The sequence below is a fragment of the Dinoponera quadriceps genome, unplaced genomic scaffold (genome assembly GCF_001313825.1).
Source record: "Dinoponera quadriceps isolate SergipeBrazil2010 unplaced genomic scaffold, ASM131382v1 scaffold6593, whole genome shotgun sequence".
Taxonomy (NCBI): domain Eukaryota; kingdom Metazoa; phylum Arthropoda; class Insecta; order Hymenoptera; family Formicidae; genus Dinoponera; species Dinoponera quadriceps.
The window spans coordinates 266,339-285,765 of NW_014560506.1; the positions used below are offsets into that span (position 1 = coordinate 266,339).

Consider the following 19,427-nt stretch of genomic DNA (forward strand, 5'->3'; position numbering starts at 1 on the left):
AAATGAACCGTGTTAACGCACTTTTCTGGCTAATCAATCGAGCACACCTCTGTATATGTGTACAACGACGTATATAAACTGGCAAAAACAGATAGCATTGTTAAACAATTTTCAATGGTACTTTCATTATATACACTCGAGACCCACGTAAGTTTTAACAACAACAGAAACTATGTTTCTGCGAGATAATCCTGTTCTTTGCAAGTCTGACTTAAGCTCGAGTCGATTAGTAACTAATTTCGTAATATCGATGATCTCTTGCTTTCGGATCTTGAATCTTGATGATCGAGGACTTCTACGAGTCGGAGACACCTGACAACTCGCGATCTATCGCGCATGCGCACGTACTGGTCCTGTCCGCCAACGTCGGACTCCGGCGAGTAACGTAGCAAGTAGATGTAGCCAGTCCTGGACGGACGGCCGCCAATCCAGTATCTCGCGAATTGCTCGCTCGATCTACGATCGATCGATTAGATCCGACGTGCGAGCATACCTCGCCGGGGAGAAAACGAATAAAAAAAAGGAAAGAGTGATTTCTGGTCAGTGCTGATTTGGGATTACCCTATCTCGCGAGGTAAGCGTAGCTGCATGATCTTTTTCCATATTTTCTCGCAACTCTAATACAGATTGAAATATTGACGTATGAAAGATTCATTTTCATCTTATTTCCGTTACATTTTATATTCTACATTTTATATTCTATATTTCATGATTTTTGCTTCGAATAAAATATCGAAATTAAAAACTGAAGAAGTTGAAGCTAAAATTAGTGATGTAAATCAAAAGATATAAATATATAAATATTAAAAGTACTTAAAGCGCAAGTCACGCAGATTACTTAAAAGTAGCCCGGATGTGATTACACTGCAAACGAATGCAGTACAATTTATTAATCACTAGTCTGTAAATTAGAGAGTTCGCGGACGGCGATTAACATCAATTATCTTAACATAAAGCCGGCCTGTGCGACTAAACCTAAACCTAAACATTTCTATTGAATTATTATTGGTTTTCTGGTCGCGACGTTACCAGCTCCATGTAATAATTAATCTTCCGTCATCGAAAGAGCCGCAGCGCCTTTGACTGGCCGCAAACAGTGACCGGCATTATGCCGCGCGTGTCATTGGTCAAACACATCGTGATTCCTGACGTCGCCGGGTTAAAAAGTCCACTACCGCGCGAAAACCGTCCATAATAATCTTTCGTAAGACTCAATCGCACCGCACTTGAGTGTGCTTTTTTTACATTCCTCGGAGCAAAAAACCGTGGTTTCTAATCAGATTTCGGAATACATACGGAGGACAGATAAGTCTGCAATATTGTGTGACAAAGTTGAAATTCGTTTCTTCAAGCGTGCGCGATACGACGAGCAGATGATCATACTTCGAGGATAGGCGGAAGGTCGAATCCCACTTTCCGACTTCGCGGATCTCTCGGCCATGTTAGGCGTGTTTCAAGGACCGCTCGGAGTAAATACCGACGTGCACCATTCAAGCGTCGCTACAGACGTTACAAACGTTCATTAAGTGCTCCGTGAGCGATACACAACGCATAAGAACAGCGACCTAATCAACGAGCCGTTGATTCCACGCGAGACTCTTTCACGCGATACGAGATCTTGATCCAGAATTACGAATTAGATCTTTAACATGATTAATTTGAAAATGGAAAAGAAAGAAAATAGCTATAATTATACGACAATTTTCATGTGTTGAAAGTAAAGCTTCTTTGAAAACATTTATCGCTCTTGTGTATTAATTAAAAAGAAGATTCGCGAGAGAAAGTCGTGAAATTCGGAAATTTCTTCCGATAATTGCTGTCGTGTGTTCCTCGCTACCCGGACAGCGCAAACTTCTTAAAGACTTCTTCAAGTCTGAGAAACATCCAAGAAATAGGACGCTTTTCGGACGTCTTTAAGACGTCTCTTAGAAATGGTCTTATCTGGTTTTAGTTTTGTCGATATCACATTATCAGGAGGTAGATTTTTGCACGAAACGAATGTAGACCGCGTTTATAGAAAGATGAATAGGACTGTTTCGCACGGTCGGAGTCGGAAAAAGAAAAGAACGTCATGTGACCAAAGTGGAGGCGAAAATAGGCGTACCGTACGCGCGCCAAAAACATAGCTCGTGGCTTATAGTGCTTCTTACCATCGCGTGGCTCGCCGAAAATAGAATCGCGCACGCTGATACGTCTTTCCACCCACTTTTTACAATTTTTTCGTGTAAAACAAATTTATTTCCGATATTGCAAAATGTCAAAGTTCGGAGCTTCTCGTATAATATAAAATCCGCATTGGGGGAAAAAACTGTACGTGATGCAATTTAACGAATGTTTTGCAAATGACAACGAAACGTTTTGTGAACGATGCAGCGGCAGGCACGTGTGCAAATTTTATGTTGACACTATATACACGTCAAGATTTATGCTCCCTGTTTGTCAAGCTCCCGAAACGTCTGGCGTTAACGAAACTTTAATAAAAAAGGGTGACGCAGAAACGAAACGATGGAATACGAAGCCGAAATACAATTCACGTTACTTTTATACATCACCACATTATTCGAGCGTTCTCTTTTTACAATTGGACAATATTAAGACGATGTTATTTGTTAAACAAAATATCGAAGATGCCATGAAACGTTTTACTATCCGTGCGCCGGCAATAAGAAATCCGTTCGTTGAGAAGCAAATGACGGCATGAAAGTGGGTGGGTTATATTTAAGCAGGTTAAACAAAGAGCGGAGAATAGCAGCGGGTGAAGGCAAGAAAACACACATATGGCGGCGACGAAGAAGAAGATGAGAGAGAGAGATGAGATGAGATTCCGGGCGCCGGGAGTTGGCTGGACTATTGCCATCCACGTAATATCAGACATCGTGATTAAATTTACACGAAATTAGGTTTTATATTTCTACACGTGTCGCCTCGATATATGAACGGCATAGTCTGTCAAAGCTGAGAGAGACACCAGCTCAACATTGTAAAGTAAGAATATTCTTGAGATCAGTTGCGATCGTCAAAACGATATATTTAATAACGCTTTACGTGAGAAATTAATCGCGTCGCAAAAGATATTTTATTCCCTCGACTGACGGCAAATATAAGTTTGTATTGCTGCTACGGCCGTCGGAATTCAATGAATGCCCAATGAAAGAAACTCATTCATATTCGATGGAACCCTGTGATATTGGTGGTTACCACCTTTTGCGCAATTGCTTCCTGAATATAAACACGGCACTTTCTCTCGTTGACACGGTTATAATCTTGTAACGTTTATACGTTTTCACCGTCCTACGCATGCTGAATGAACCCGACACCGTAAGCAGTGTGATTCTACAATTAACAGCACTAGATGCCAGACTGCCGTTACATAATATGTACTTGGAGACAGTATGCTACCGCGTGTTACATTGAGCAAAGTTTATTCGTAGTAGTGATGTCAATATGCACCTGAACATTATATAAATTATCCGGGTGCTATATACTTACTAAAGTATCAATTATTATAAACAGCAGTTTAGAAAAACTGGTTGCCGATGATGAATAACAGATTGCAGGTGAATATCATTAAAATGATCATTTTCGGCCTCGACTATACGTTCTTTTAGTTTCAACTCAGTTAGTTCAAAAAATAGTAATAGTAATATGCACGCAAAGTCACAATCATTGACATTATAATGATATTTACTAGAAAGATAGTTTTCTCGACTATAATCTTTTTCACTTATGCGATTACAGTTACGAATGCCAGACATTTCTTTCTCAATACCCTGGGTCATAAATATTTCCATCATATACTAGTTTAGAAATTATTAGGTTTATACTGACAGCACTAATTCATGTAGCACCAATAACGCAATAATCACGCGCTGCGATGCATGTCAATCTAGCAATAATGTTAACGACGTAACACAACCTCGTATTGACGAGACATTCTTCCACTGTTTAGTACAATGAATGTACCACTTGTGTGCGATAATCTCCAGTATTCCAAACAGCATCAGCCGCTATTAACCGCTACATTCTGTACAGTTGAAACTCATAGCTCTCTAATTTTACTAAGATCTGAAATATATGCACGGTTACTTAAAAATAAATTGTTTCGCATGTTTATATGTTAACAACGGTGCATAGAGGACGATTTTCACTTTGACGTGTTCGAAAATCGAGCAGCTCTTGCCCCTTAGAAACAAAAATACACATGATCTCGTAACCTTCTAACATGATTTATATTATTTACGAACAGTCGAAAAACACCCTCCGGTCGTGAAACACAGCACGTTAGTCACGAATTCGTTTTCGTCCGTATTGCGTTGAAAAAAAAAAAGAACTTATATATTTATTACATCGATGTTAACGCGATCCCACCCAACAACTGATGACCGTCGATCGTCTGATCTTGTTGATAAATTTATCAACTCTTAAGTTAAGTCTTTCTGAAACTCGTCTACCTTTGTTACTTAAAGTCTAGCTTTTATCCTGTCTCGACTTGAATTCATAATAGCTCTGCAAAACGTAGCGCAGAAAATTACTCGTATTGTCGATCGATCTACATCGTATCATAGTAAGCAAACGCCGACGTAATTTCCCAGTGCAAACGATCTACCTTCCGCCTTCCACCCATCCATGGCGCGCAACCTCTTCGAGGTTTAAACACGACGACACCGCTCGCGCGCGCGCGAATCCGAGATCGGTGACTCGTAGGAGCGGTTGCACGCTGAAAACACGAACCACGACCTAGCCTTTCGGTGATAACGTCTCTGCGCGCGTGTAAGTTGTGTGCGTGAAATTGAAAAGAAGGAAATAAAATAAAAAGAAACGCAGTTGCACAACCGATGAAAATCCTTGTTGCGACACAGCGTCGCGGATAAAGTCAGACCAAATTCACGGGCTGCACAGCTTTCTTGGAACTGAGCGGGATGCAATGGCTATTTCGATTGGCACGATAACCTTGGAGGACGGGGTACAATGTCATTCACGATGAGATCCAGCTAACTATCTGTTTAAAGCGGTTACATCGCGCGCTATCAATGGCGTAACTGCGACCGGCAATGTGCGATTATATGAAACTGCTCCGAATTCCAATTTGCGCGTCTAAGCGCGTCACTTGGAGAGATCGTAGCTAGATTTTATCACACACAATACTCTCTCAGCATTCTCTTCCGCGTGTGCGTTCGAAACGATGACTCAACGTTATTTTTATCCCCATTACGAGGAATCTTTATCGCGTAATTCATCGTGCAATTTGTTTTTTTGCCAAACAACTCGCCCTCGTTTTAATTACGCCACTACGATCGATACTGTTTGCCCGAGCTGAGCAAGTAGTTACACACATATTCTATATTAAATAGGAATGACGTGACGTGCATGGAAGTCGACTAGTAATGACGTATCTGAAAGTAAAATTACACGATAAAATCCGAGACTAAATGACATAATTCCGATTCGAATTCCTGCGTAAGTCTATTCAGTCGACAAGTTTGGAAATGATGCCTTTAATTTGTAGACGATATGATACACATACCAAGTCGGTGAAGTTAAGATAAAATTAATCTTTATCAAGTATCACAGTGTAACACTCCGCCGTGATGTGTCGCTTCTCTAAACGAAGATACGTGTTTACTTTATTGATGCTTGAAACAATACACGCTTTGTTGTTCATTCTGTCTTTGCCCGAAGCAACATTCTTTAATGGCAACTTTGATAAGTATATATACAGCTCGAGTGCCTTATCATTAAGTACTCGTAAATCATCATCACCGGCGACCAGCTTCGTCGAGAAGGCGCGTATAATGCCACGATTAGCCTTGATCTGCATTAATCTGACCTTGGGCCGAACCCCGCTCTCAATAAAAGGCACCCGTCAGTGCCAAATTTGGGCCATAACAGTCTCCTCAGCCGTTATTAATGCGTTCAAGGATTATTCTAGCGTACCAATCAAATCATCGTTTCTGGAATACGACCCAGCCAGAAAACCATCCTACGTAGTGTTTCTCGCGACTTTGGATCATACGGATACCTCCTTAGCAGCCGATTCTCGGAAGGCCTCCTTGGCCCCATGGCCCCATTTCCATCGTGCCTCCCGCGGAATAAATATAAGACATTTGGCATTTCCCGTCGATTTAACTTCCAGACTGATCTCATCCCTTTCACCAGCACGGTGTATTTTGAGCAGACCAGTTTCTGCGGACCCGAATATTACGCCTCCTAAGAAGCAAGGCAGCTACTATAGCGCAGATAGTGTCGGCTGTGCAAATTGCCCGGCCTTTTCTTTGAGCACATTTTATCAAGTAGCTGGTGGCACGTTAAAGAACCCGCCTTTACGGTTGAGGTAAAAATCACGCGTGTAGGACAGAAATCATATAAAACGTACACACCCACTTGAGTCTAGAAGTGGCCGTCCCGGTTGCGATTCTTGATCTCAGTTGCGTTAGCCTTGCCCGTAAACCGGCTCCCGACGCGAAAGTCTCCGCATTGCGCCCTCAGATCCCAGAATCTATGATATCGATTCTGCGATATTTATAACTCCAGTTTTCTATAAATATCGCGCCCCACCGCGAGGGACAGCCCAATTCGGTCAACTCGATGTCGATTACTCGGTCGGAACAACGGCGAAACAATGAACACCACGGTCACGATCACAATGAGAATTGACCATTCAGATCGGGCTCCTATGTTACTCGTTACAGATTTCGTGAGGCAGGGCCTAAGAGGAACGCAATGTCAGCAGCTGTGAAAGAACGAACGACTACGCACACCACCAGGAAAATTGTGAGTCATGGCGGTCCTATATCTGGCCAGAGAGACGGAGCAGCTACCGCCAGCAGCCTCGAAAACAACTTGGGTAAACCTTTAAATTATTTTTTCGGACTGAATCTTTTTGTCTCCAGTAGTTTCATATTTCCAAATTTTAAGGAATGACCAGTCAGCTAAAACAGCAAAAGATTTACACGTAAAAACGTTATTGCTATACAATCGTAAAACAATCAATAGCACAACTACCTTAAATCCTTCTCTCCTCTATTAATGATCAATATGACAAGATAAAAAATCCCGTAGTAATACTGTAACATTTATAATTCGACCTAAAACAATCCGGTGTAGGGAAAACTGGACACAGCTTACTTTAACGCTAATTATAGTCGTTTACGTACTCAAATCGGTACTTCTGTTCCACGTCAGAACGACATGGACGACGGCTTATCAAATGGATGTTCGTTTGGCTCTTTCAGATGCACTTCTGGAGGACTTGCAGACGAGTGTCTCGAGAAGTGCTACTCCCAGCCGGGGCGGCAAATCACTCTCGCCCCAAGTTATAGAATATCGGGTGGCCGCCAACCCCACCAAAGTAGTCTCCGAGGGCAGGTAAGAGAGAAAAAGAACGGTTTTAATTAGACGATAATTCAAGATGGAAATGGAATTTGTTTCGGTCAATTGTGTTAATATATAAGAAAGATATACAAATTAAGAATCGTCATGCAGACCCATCTCTCCGACTCGTACGAGAATGACCACTACTGAAAAGTTCGTCAGCACCGGTCCGAGTGGTACGTCGAGCGGTATACCGGGACTAGAACTTCTGGATGCAGAGCTGCAAAATGTGAGTTTTTAATTGAAATTATGTCATTGTTTAATCGTAATTAGTGTGTATCGTATCATGAAAGAAACAATAGGCAAAGTTAACCGATATAAAATCAAGAATCGTGCAAATCTAACAGATGGGTATCAGGCCATTTCTGGTTTTGAATACCCGGATGCTCGGTTATTTCAAGTAACACCTAGTGAGTATCCATGTAATACTTACGTTTGAATACCGGGTAGGCATCCGGGTATTTGAATATAGAAACTACCTGGTTTACACTGACTAGCGCGCGCTAGTAGGAGTCGCACTAGTAGGAGTTACGGTGTTCCGTTGATTACTCGACGCAGAGAATGGATATTGCCCTGAGGATAAAATTCAGGAACAGGAAAGAACGATAATCTCGACACGCGTCGCTTGAAATTACGTATCGACGAGATGCTGGTTCTTACGCTAAAAAAGAAATACACAGCCATGATTAATGCATGCAAGAAACTAGTTTCATATATCGTGCGTACTTGTTGAGATTGGCAGACGTTGCTTTTCAGCAAAAAAGAACCATTTTCATTGCTTAATTTTAATTAAATCGGGCCTGCTTAATAACGTATTAAGATCGCTTCTTGGCATAATTGACTCGATCGAGAGACAGGGAGAGAGAGAGAGAGAGAGAGAGAAAAGTAAAAGTTCGATTCATGCAAGTCACATTATTTATAAATAATAGTGAAAATCTAACTACCAGAATCATTAAATTCTTGGCACATTTATGAGCTTAGACGCGAGACTTTCGTACGATAGCGGTCAAAATTACGATTTACATTTCAAAGGTACGATTCTGCGCTATTCAGCCCGCTTGTGATTTATGAACGATGAAAAATTTTCGCGGCATCTCTAATTGGCTCGGCCTTATGGCCCGAAGGGAGAGAAAAGGAAGAACTACCGTACTGAAACGACGGTACGTCCTGCTGAGTAAAAGTGTTCAGGGCGATCCGCAATAATTGTAGTAATGACATTGCCATTTTCTACGATATATTGGGCATTAGTTAGGAAATCATGGTGAGGCGCAGGATCAGCGTTGCGTGTAACTGAGGCCGAGGTAATTGCAGCGTTCGCCGGTCGTACGACTTATGAACCGGCGTTCAATGAAAATAAATTGGCCGGTGCGTGTAATTTGCTCTCGTGCTCCTTGCGCTAGCCGGATATATCTTCAAGCTAACGGGTTTGAGGATCTTTAAGGGACGCTGCCTGTCTTTGTCCGGCGAGCTAGGACGTAACGATACCGCATACCTATAAAACGCATACCCATATATCCAGCTAGTTTGTGGGAGCTTGTGGGAGTGATAAATTTACTGCAATTCGTACTGTAATTTCGAGTGCGAAAGTAGCGCGAGACGCGCACGCGGATTGTGCCTGTGAAATGTAACAAGAAAATATGTTAATTTCATTCATAGCTCGATCGGCGTAGCTTCGACTATCGCCGTTGAGGTATTCATTGGCCATGAATCGGCTGGAATTCCGCGGAATTCAAACATCGGGAACGATTCGCCCACGCTTTTCGCGTAGAACAGTCATAATCGGAGTCTTATAAGGCGACTCTGACGCCTACTCTGTTGCGAGCCTTAATTTGTCACGATTATTTATGGAACGTTGCTGTGCACGCGAAAAACAGAAACAATGCCCGTGCGTGTGCCGGCGGTTTTACAGGATTACGAGTTTTGAGGGATTCGTGTTCTCTTGTATTTACAGGTCCAACCCGGTCAAAGCAAGACGATTGCGTATAAGCAGGTCTCATATCAGTACAATACGAACTTAGACGGTAAGCCAGGTGAGGAAATCCATACCTTGCGCTAAATTATGTAACAAGAACGCGAGAATGGCAGCGTTGTCTGACGTACATATAGTAAACATAGAAAGAAAAGTTTCGCTGAAGTTTACCCGACAACGAGCGAACTATACGTCGTATCTGCCGATGGAAACAGAATTTCCGATTGCGAGAAGCGAATTTTCCGTTTCCCCCCAAAATTTGCGCGTTTGGATCGCTCGGTGAATTCGACCAAGTATTTGTTTCTTTCGTGCGTGGTGGAATAAATAGCTGCAACGTGAAGCACGCTGCGGAACGTAGCTGGCCGCGAGAAAATCGCTTTTCCCGGATCAACGGCGAGACGGGTAACACCTCGCGTGGTCACGGCGACTAGCGCGAGCGAGCGAGCGTGTTTTAAACGATCGTGGAAGGTAGGGGAGCCGGTTGCCCGTGTCGCGCCTTAAAAGGCGCGCGGCGGCCTTGCTGGTTTACAGTTAATTGATAATGAGAAAAATGAGACAAGTATCAGATTCGAGTGTGCTGCACGCGCGCATCTCCCGAGCGATTCTAATTGCATCGGCGCGCGAGCATCGGCGAGATCGGCATTGAGAAGGTCCAGTTCCCCGCTTCCTCGCGTTCCCGCTGGTTGAGAACAACAAACGGACAGCTGATCCGGGCGGACGAGCTCCTTGAACCTACGCGAGGATGCGTCCGACACACGGTGGTTACCTCCGTATGCGAGCGGGGACGTTTTTCCTGTGTCTCTGTATTTAGCAGAGAGAGAGAGAGAGAGAGAGACGACACGATCGTGTTCTTTATACGATCACGCGTAACACACAAGCGCAGCCATATTAGGACAGCTTGTGAAGGCTGACCCGATTTCTCCCTGAAGAAAGAATGAAAGATAAGAGAGAAAGACCGCGGGGCAGGAAGAGGTAGGTCGAAGGTGGGTGAGTTATGACGCCGCCGAGAGCAAGGATGACCGTTGTCATCGGGTCAGCGGGTGAGGGTCGTCGGCCAATGTGAGACCTACGCCGGATAGGAAGAAACGATCGCCGGAGTGGAGAGCGTTGTAATCTTTCATGAATCTCGGCAGATAGAAATCTCAACGGCGCGGGTCGTCGCGACTGTGCGCGACCGTCTCGTCATCCGGAGCGCCGTGTGGTTTGACGTCCGGCAATCGTTGTCAGACTTGTTGTTGTCGTTCCGGTGTATTTTAGGAAAACGCCACTTCTGCCAGTCGTAATGATAGCGTGATGGATAATCTATTGTTCCAGATTCGTGGGTTACATCAGAAAACAAACTGCCGCTCACTGGCGCGCCCTTGATGTGAGTACACGGCTCTGCCTCATAACCGAGAGTCCCGAAATACCACCGGTTTCTGAATGGATGCCAAACGACTCGGTCGCATGACGCATCTATTTTTCTCATTGAAACGGAATAATCCGATTGCGCGCGGTCGTCCCTCTTAACGCACTTCTTGCTATTCGAGTGATGATGTTTGTTAAATCTGTACTCTTTGCAGCGACGACGTTCATGAGACCACTTACGAGGAGAGCCAAACTCCGACGACGTATCAGAGCCCGGAGCCGATTATTAAGAAATCGGTGGTCAATAGAGAACTGGTTGGTGAAAGCATATTACTCGAGGAATGGGGGATTCTTCTTTTTTTTAGCATTCGTTCCTTACTTTTATCGATATTAAATGCGAGGGGTATTTATTAATTTATCACCGTTGATGCAATTTTTTCAGGTCTACGGCGACAGCTCGACATCTCGTACGAAGCAAACCTCCCCCCTGTCGGGAGCCCAGAGGGACGTCAAGTACATTCACGAAACCAGTACGTAATTTACGTGATATCAGGGAAATTTCTCACTTCCGATCTTGCGATGCGGATTTCAAGGAATAAAGAAACGATCCCCTCGTAGGTTACCAAACGGAGCCGCGACCGGTCCAAAGCAGCACCGTGACTACGGTGCACGCGAACGCACCGCAGGAATACAAAACCATCGAGTACGTCCCGTCGCCGACTCCGACGATACCGATCAATCTAGCGCCCGGCCCAAATACAAAAGTGACCACCACGATCAAGACGTACACCTACGAGCTGCCGGGAGCGCCGGAGACGTATCTACCCGGTGGCAGTGTGCCAGGAAGCGTTGTGCTTCCCGGCGAGAAAACAATTACGTACACCCTACCGAGAAGCAGCAACATCGCGGACAAGACCGTCACCTACCAGACCATGACGGAGAATGCACCGGGCCCACCCGCCGTACCGATCAGATATAGCAGCCCGTCTCCGACCACCGATGTCACGAAAAAGTCTACCACCATTCACAAGGAGGCCAAGTTCTATCACGAGGAGCATGGAGCGTTGCCGTACGACGAGCCGCAGCCTCCCTACACCACCTATCGCGCTGGTCCGTCACCAACGAACGTGGAAAGCAAAACCACCGTAACCAAGAAGTACTACCAGGTCGATGGCAATTATCCCAATGGGCACGGGCCGGCCGATCGTCCGGATTACCCCGGTGGAAGTACGACAGTCATATATCAAAACCAACCGCCTACCGTGATGGAAACGCACACCAGGACGGTCAATCGATTCGAAGAGTACGGACCAGACAGGCCGTCCAGTGACCATCACCCACCAATCGACAAACCATCGGACACCACGACGAGGACCGTGACTACTTATTACCCGCAGCAGTCGACGCAGCCCGGCACTACGGTCTACAAGTTCTCGAATACGACGACGACGATACCGCCGAAGAAGAACGCGGACGACCACGAGGTCCTTCTGCCGAAACCGTTCCCGACTGGTGTTCAAGTGAGCCCCACTAAACCGATCACCAATGGCGAAGGACCGCCGAAGAAGCTCGAAGACCTCATGGCTTCATTCTCCGATTCCGAGGTAAGGTAACTGATGCCGTATTGTGGGCGCGTTGTAGGTCAGAAAAGTATGGAGGATACGTTTCGTTTGTTCAGCGAGAAGTATTGGAGGATATTGAAAAGCAGGAGCGTCAGAAGAAGAAGGAATCGTCGGCTGTGAAGAAAGAAGTTGATTTTGTCCCGCATACACCGCCGAAAGTGAAAAGCAAGAATGTCGCCGGGCCGCCGGTTTATTATCCTCCCGGCTCAGCGGAATTCACCAAGAAGGAAGAATCTAGCGCAGCCATGTCACAATCTGGCGTAAGTCATTGAAATCTCCATAAATGTGTTACGAAACGACCTCTCACATTCTCGATATGTGACGTCGATATGTGGACCATTCTGTATATGCGTTTCTGAAGACAACACGTCCCATCGATCGTTAAAATAATTCCGACTTTCACGGTTTTTCACTCTTTTCAGGGTGAGTGGCAGAAAGCAAGTGGAAAATATGAATACGAAGCTTCCAGCAAGAGCAAAAGCAAAAGCAGCAAGGGAGGCGCTGTCGTGCCTGTTTGCCTACCGTTGTGCTGCGCATTACCATGTGTTATTATGTAACTACTTGTTGCATTAACATATCGATACGTTAACTGCCAAGACATAAATTGGCTGACAACGTCAATAGGTTACGTGTATCACCGAAGCCAGAATAGTGGTTTTTTCAAAGGCCATTATGTACCGGTCAACAAAAGTCTGGATCCACAGTTATTGTATAGAAACTACCAGAGAAAGAGAGAGAGAGAGAGATTTGTATTGACAGCGCTACTTTATATTTACAAGTATGGCCGAGCGTAAAAGAATTATTATTTGTATGAGGAACAAAAGCGTTTGAGTACCGCCCGTGGTATAAGTGACAACGTGTTAATGTAAGCATATAACGTGGTATAAACATTTTACACTACATTATAAATGAAGAAAGGAATATAAGAGTGTATAAATTGAAAGAATCACAGAGGAAAGCTGATGTTAAAATATTTAACTGTTACATACTATTGCACACTTAAAATTTTTCCCGTGTCAACACGAGATCTGACTTTTTACATATTCTGAGATATCATGTGCTTTCTTCTCTTTCTCTCCTTCCACGGCCGGAGCATGCATCTATTGACAACAAATAGCGTAATTGAAGAAGAGACATATGCATGCATGTTAATATTTAACACGCGATGAGCTATTTATAAAAGTAAACAAGTAATCAAAACAAATTGTGCTACGTCCTAAAAAGGAATCTCGTTCGATATGCTATCAACTTTATTTTAACGTATTTATACATATGATGAAAATATCTTAACATTATATTTATTTTCTTTCTGTTATAAGAAAATATAATAAAAATGACAAATTATTAATTTTAGATTTTTTAAACATGCTACAATGTGGCATTTGTTATAACAAGATATTACAAGATAGACATGGTGCCTTTTGTAAATTCTTTAAGTATATTATATTGCTGTATACCCTATGGTTTAAACCAACAAGATAAGTCATTTAATTAATAACATGGCCATAGAATATGTTAACTGATTAAAAATTTTTATTAACAAACCGTATATTTTTGTATCTTCATTTATATCGCTTGCTACGATATGTTGTGAATTGTAGATCATATAACATTAGTAAATTGCTACTTAAATTGTTAAGGTAACATTTACATTTCCGAAAATAGTAAAGAATCTTTACAGTTTACAAAATAAATAATATTATTATTGTCATTCTATAAAAGATACAAAGAATCTTAAATTATCCCATAAATTAAGGGCTATTTACAAGAATATTCGTTAAAAGTGCATGAGTGTAAAAATACATGGCATTAGATATTGTAACAAAAGTAGGATAAATTTTTAATTACATTATACTACCGTGAATTATGGTGCTATAATAATTTTAGAGTATAAATAAGAGTATAAATGGAAAATATATCACTGCGACCATGCATATTACATATAGGATACAAGTATTATTTGTAATTATGTGTAAAAAATATAGTGCCATGTTGTGACATGTAATATTATGTGTGTATTAATATATGATAACATAATAGGTTGTACTTAATACTAATAAATTTGCCAATATTTCTAAACAATATCTTTCCATTCATGCGTTATGTCTATATCTGTATTCTTCTTTCCAGAGAAAGTCCTTTCTAATAAAAATAAATTGCATATACTGCGGCCACACAGAATATAGTGTCCTGAAAAATAGTGTGTAATTAATCCGGAAAAAAACAAATAAACAAGGATATTGCAGCCTGAGAGTCGTTTAAATGACAGAGGAAGAGTGAAAAAATTGAGATAAAATTTATCTCATTCTTACATTGATAAAACTATCATAAGCATACGTGTCAGCTTCGGCGTCCCAAATACATCTTGTACCTACTTTAACACCAGCACCATGCTGCTGTCCCAAAATCACATTGACAATGTATTTGTATCTTTTAAAATGTAGATCTATAAACATGTCAAATAAATATATGATACACATTTATTGTAAAGTTTCAAACATAATAAATTATATGTAACAACTTCCAGGCATATGCGTGAGAAAACTAATTATTACTTTTGATTTTTCCTTCAATAATATCTGCTATATCTTTGGTCCATTGTGCAGCTGCTTGTGCATCATATGATCTTGCGGCCAGTTGATCAAATAACACATCATGTATTATCTCCTTAGCACTTAGAGGTTTAAACCTGTCAACGTTGCTTTAATTTTAATTCAATTCGATTATACATTCCAGAGGAATATCAGATTTTTAAATCATACATTAGATTTGCGTTAATTTTAAAAGTAAACAGACTTGTCTCTTGTGATTGTTGAAATTCGTAAAAATATAAAATTTGTAAATATTAAATAAAGCGGCTTACTTTTCATACATATGTGGTCGAACTTGATAAACAGGTTGCTGCGCTATTTCGCTCTCAACATCCTCGAAAACCTTTGAATTCGCGTCTTTCTTTTCCATCTCTTTCTCTTGTGCGGACTCATGTTTTGCAAGATGTGACGTCTGCTCCGCTTCTGCCATGTATTTACACTTACGACAATGCAGCAATCTACAGTCTTGTCAAATCACTATATTGAACACACATAATATGAGACTGTTGGAGATTTAGAAGTTATTGTCAAGAAAGGTAACCATTGGATACCACGCTTATATTTGTTGTTATATTCTCAGCCTAAAGTTAGCCTCACACAGTGCATGATTCATTCACAGTTTCTACTTATTTACACGCTGGTTGATTCGTTGCCTGAAGCACTGCGTATTGGTTGGTCACGACCTGGAACAATCTTTACTAACGCTAGACGGGGCATAATATACTAGCATACAGCCAATCAAAGGGCAGAATAGGAAGTAGACATATCACGTGAAGCCAGTTCTAGGTAGTTTATCTAATTTAGTGCCAGAATAGTTTGTACTTCTTGTAGCTATATTGTCATGGACTTTCTGCGCTTAAAATAAAGGAGTAGCTATTTGTGAAGAGAAGAATACAAACAAGTATGAAATATGCCGTAAAAATGAAACAGATATATTTATCTTGATTGTTTATGTTACCTGATATGTTATTGTTTCGAATACCATGTAAAGGATAAGGAAGGACGGAGCATGCAATCCATTCAGATAAAATTTGGAGCAATAATAATGTGATAGAATTGTTCAGTTTTGATAATATAAAACATTAAAATGTCCAATTAATTTTTGATAGTATATTATTGTGTAAGATAAAATGTTTTTTTTCAGAGACATCGTATCAACGGTACATCATAATTAAGAAAGTGTTAGAATAAAAGGTTTGTAATGTATTAATAGAAAGTTTGAATGTTTTCAAGAATCGTTATTATTTCTTGCTTTGATTATGAATTTGATTGACTGATTCTGGTTGCTTTTTATAGAAAAGGAAGAGAATGCCACGTGGAAATGTAATGTTTGACTATAACTCCTACACTCCTAGCACATGTTGCTTGTACTATCATTGTATGTGTTAGCACTGTGTTGATTGTTTGCTTTTTGATAATCTACTTCACGATTCGACTGGATATTTGACAAAATTATGAGTTTGTACGTTTGACTGAATTCTATGTTGTCCCTTGTTGAAACCTGTCTGATCATGTGTATTTTCTTAATTTGAATATTAAAACATTATTAAAACACCATTAAAATACAATTGAACATTATTAAAACATTATTAAAATATTACTGTTTTATCAGTATTTTTTCTGTTATCATCATTAATAAAAGAAACAACTTCTTTCAATATTAATCTTAATTCTATTTTGAATCATTTATTCTATCTTATATTTTACAAGGTAAGTTAAAATAAATGTTCCAATAATCTCATATTTCATTTCTCTCTTATTTGAAGATATTAGTTATAACTTGGTTGTTTAAGCCTCCAGAAATGTTTAAAGTACCTAAACACTTGAACAGCACAAAACAGAATATCTTTTACTTAATACTAACAATTGTAGAATTTACAACTTATAAAGTATATATTTTATTTTTATTCAAATGACATTGTAAAAGTTCGAGTTTTTAAATAATTTGCCGTCAGCTGCTACATTGTGTGTGCAATATATTAATATCTCGATAAGACTACGGCAGAAGGATTACGTGAACGCAATAGTAAGCCTTGTTCTTTGTCTATGTATAAAGTCTTTCACTATTATTTCGTCTTCTAGAATACTTGTTTCGATTAGTTCTACATTTAACTCCTCCAACACAGCGAAGACACATTCGCCGAGAAATTTTACTTTTTCGATGAGTCTTAACAAAAAAAAATATCCTTTTTATCATTCGCGTTTGTTAACGCTTTGTTGAAGCTCTATTACATAACTATAGTTAACTTTTGTTCAGCCCTACCATTCTTTATTTTATATTATGAATATTATTTTTTTATGATATTTTTCCATCAGTCCCATGCGTGTAACGTGATATGAATGACTTACATAGCCGAAAATCTCGTAGATCCAGCTTTCCACATTATTTGTGAAAAATTGTTCGATAAATTGATAAAAACTGTATTGTAAGCGTCTATCTCGTCGGACCAATCGCTCTTCAAACGCGCTTTGATGGTCTTCAGTTCAATTATCTGCAGCTTAAATTGCACGACAGTTCTCGAGATACTCTCTTTATTTAAATGTATAATGCAAGAATCCTTAGTATGAGTTTTTCACTTCAGACATCATTAAACAAGAACGGTTGTAGCATGGGGGATGACCAAGAACCTTAATTTATTCTCTGTCGAAGTATTTCGGTGCTTGTGAGACCAAGTATTTTATAGATGATAGCAAGCAACCTAATATTCTCAAAATCAAAGAAAAAATGATACGTGCAGTTAAAAAAGAATCAGCGGTTTTACGTGTAATAATTGAAGATGACCCGAGGAGCTAATCTCGATTTTTTGTTGCGAAATGTACTGTGAAACTGTATCAGTCATATTAGTTCAATGTACCAGACATTTCTTGGTACAGATAACCACAAGAAGGAGTTCAAAACAGATACGTTGCGAAAGAAATTTTGCATATCTACATTCCACAGATTGGATATCAAAAATGTTAAACAAATATGTTAAAGATTCATAGCCTATCTGGAAATATATGACTGAGCTGCGTATTTACGCACGATAGTAGCATATAGAATTCCAGAATTTAAATTTTTCCTCTTGTTGAATTTAAATTCTTACCTATTACGTATTGTATACGCGGCATGGAAATGAATCGCAGCTTTTTCCTGAAGGACGAAAAATACCATTGAATTAACCAATTCTATTTTTATCGTCAGAAAATGACGTTACTTTCAATAAAAGAATTGCGCAAATGACTAACTTCGCATAAGTCATGTGCGTTTCTTATGCGGATATCTGAATATTATTTGAGTTATTTCTACATAGAAATTATTATACGTTTATTATCTTTAATGTGTTCATATTAAAGATTATTTTTAACATAGCCCTTTTTCCGAAGTTTTAATGTCGAAATAGTTATTTGATAAGTCAATGATTCAAGTGAAGTTTAAAAATGTTTATTCACGTTGTAACTTTTGAACAGTTTATATTTAGCCTCTAACAAATAAATCAGTATCCATATTAAAAATCTACAGTTGTATTCATTATTGTTCTTTTTAAGAATGTATTTTGATTAAAAATATAAATTTGTAATAAAATACTATTTTTTTAACAAAACCAAATTTTTAAAGTTATTTTAATAAGAGGCCACATTATCATATCTATTTCTCTTCAATCATTACGCACATTTTTATAAATAATGCCTTAAGTAATAAATATTTCATAACATTTAATCTAGAGTCGATTGAAAAACATTTTGATAAAAGAAATTGTTAAATTAAAAATATTAATGATTAATAAAGTTATTGTAAAAAAATGTAAGTGGGAAAACACAATACTATCTTCCCTCTATAACAAAGTAGCAGCGTAACGATATAAATATCGTACCGATTCGCAATAAACACATCCAAAATGACTTTCTTGGTCTACAAAAAAGATAATTAATGCTAGTGTACAAGGAAAGAATTAATGTTGAATATTCATGAAAGTCGAAACAATATATCATTTATAATTTATTTGCATACATTAATATTAATTAGCTGCCAAAAAGAATCTACGCTTTAAATTTCTTTGTTTAGAATGCTATGCCATTATTTATTAGACAAATCTGACAATAATCTCTCCTTCTAGTTAAGATGCCAGTAAATCTTTTACGTATCATAAGATAGGATATAGGAAATAGTTTCTATCATAGACCAAATATAAATCGTCACGATACTAGCGACGGTATATAATCGAAAAAGCTCAGCAAGATTCAGCCACTTACTCGTCGACCATTGCCGAGGAAGAATTTACCGGAGTTAAGATGGCGAAGCAAGTACAAGTTAAATATACTAAAGTAAGTCGAATGATATCTAGCATTTCATTGAGTTTTCAAATATTTTTCTCGTTTAAATCCACAATAGCGCGTCGTCTTTTAATCGAATATGTGAAATATTTCTCCATAGCTTTTTATCAACAATGAATTTGTGAATTCTGTGAGCGGCCGTAAATTTACTACAATAAACCCTACCAATGGCGAAGTCATCGCCGAAATTTCAGAAGGAGATAAGGTAAAATT

The 19,427-nt window shown here is 39.8% G+C and overlaps 2 protein-coding genes and 2 long non-coding RNA genes across 7 annotated transcripts; 2 read left to right on the forward strand and 2 right to left on the reverse strand.

Moving 5' to 3' along the window:
- The first annotated feature begins 389 nt into the window (after positions 1-389).
- On the forward strand, positions 390-14,391 carry LOC106750837 (soluble scavenger receptor cysteine-rich domain-containing protein SSC5D). 3 transcript variants are annotated; one of them, XM_014631438.1, is made up of 12 exons: positions 390-574; positions 2,727-2,985; positions 6,690-6,844; positions 7,233-7,365; positions 7,483-7,600; positions 9,323-9,401; positions 10,655-10,706; positions 10,903-11,002; positions 11,130-11,217; positions 11,306-12,291; positions 12,366-12,569; positions 12,732-14,391. In XM_014631438.1, exons 3-12 carry the CDS (start codon positions 6,721-6,723, stop codon positions 12,864-12,866), a joined length of 2,019 nt encoding a protein of 672 aa, XP_014486924.1. In that variant the 5' UTR covers positions 390-574; positions 2,727-2,985; positions 6,690-6,720; the 3' UTR covers positions 12,867-14,391. The 3 variants fall into 3 exon arrangements, with proteins under 3 accessions (XP_014486924.1, XP_014486923.1, XP_014486926.1); XM_014631437.1 differs by lacking the exon at positions 2,727-2,985; XM_014631440.1 differs by lacking the exon at positions 2,727-2,985 and having other exon boundaries at positions 9,323-9,392.
- On the reverse strand, positions 6,842-7,244 carry LOC106750839. Its single transcript, XR_001374987.1, has 3 exons — positions 7,155-7,244; positions 7,003-7,085; positions 6,842-6,929 (listed from the first exon to the last, which is right to left on the reverse strand). It is a non-coding gene; the product is annotated as an uncharacterized LOC106750839 (long non-coding RNA).
- On the reverse strand, positions 12,972-15,492 carry LOC106750838 (tctex1 domain-containing protein 2-like). The gene is made up of 4 exons (XM_014631441.1): positions 15,173-15,492; positions 14,865-14,998; positions 14,622-14,755; positions 12,972-14,499 (listed from the first exon to the last, which is right to left on the reverse strand). Exons 1-4 carry the CDS (start codon positions 15,328-15,330, stop codon positions 14,452-14,454), a joined length of 474 nt encoding a protein of 157 aa, XP_014486927.1. The 5' UTR covers positions 15,331-15,492; the 3' UTR covers positions 12,972-14,451.
- Positions 15,493-15,709: 217 nt separating this feature from the next.
- LOC106750841 lies at positions 15,710-19,162 on the forward strand. 2 transcript variants are annotated; one of them, XR_001374988.1, is made up of 3 exons: positions 15,710-15,801; positions 16,045-16,094; positions 18,998-19,162. It is a non-coding gene; the product is annotated as an uncharacterized LOC106750841 (long non-coding RNA). The 2 variants fall into 2 exon arrangements; XR_001374989.1 differs by lacking the exon at positions 15,710-15,801 and adding an exon at positions 15,808-15,947.
- Positions 19,163-19,427: the final 265 nt, after the last annotated feature.

What these genes read in the sequence shown, in the direction of transcription:
- LOC106750838 (XM_014631441.1), bottom strand. Translation starts at nt 15,330, where the DNA reads ATGGCAGAAGCGGAGCAGACGTCACATCTTGCAAAACATGAGTCCGCA. An exon ending in TATTGAAGGAAAAATCAAAA is followed by an intron (nt 14,756 to 14,864) that starts GTAATAATTAGT and finishes ACATGTTTATAG; the next exon opens with ATCTACATTTTAAAAGATAC. An exon ending in CTTATGATAGTTTTATCAAT is followed by an intron (nt 14,500 to 14,621) that starts GTAAGAATGAGA and finishes ACTATTTTTCAG; the next exon opens with GACACTATATTCTGTGTGGC.
- LOC106750837 (XM_014631438.1), top strand. Translation starts at nt 6,721, where the DNA reads ATGTCAGCAGCTGTGAAAGAACGAACGACTACGCACACCACCAGGAAA. An exon ending in CAGCCTCGAAAACAACTTGG is followed by an intron (nt 6,845 to 7,232) that starts GTAAACCTTTAA and finishes TGGCTCTTTCAG; the next exon opens with ATGCACTTCTGGAGGACTTG. An exon ending in CAAGTACATTCACGAAACCA is followed by an intron (nt 11,218 to 11,305) that starts GTACGTAATTTA and finishes ATCCCCTCGTAG; the next exon opens with GTTACCAAACGGAGCCGCGA.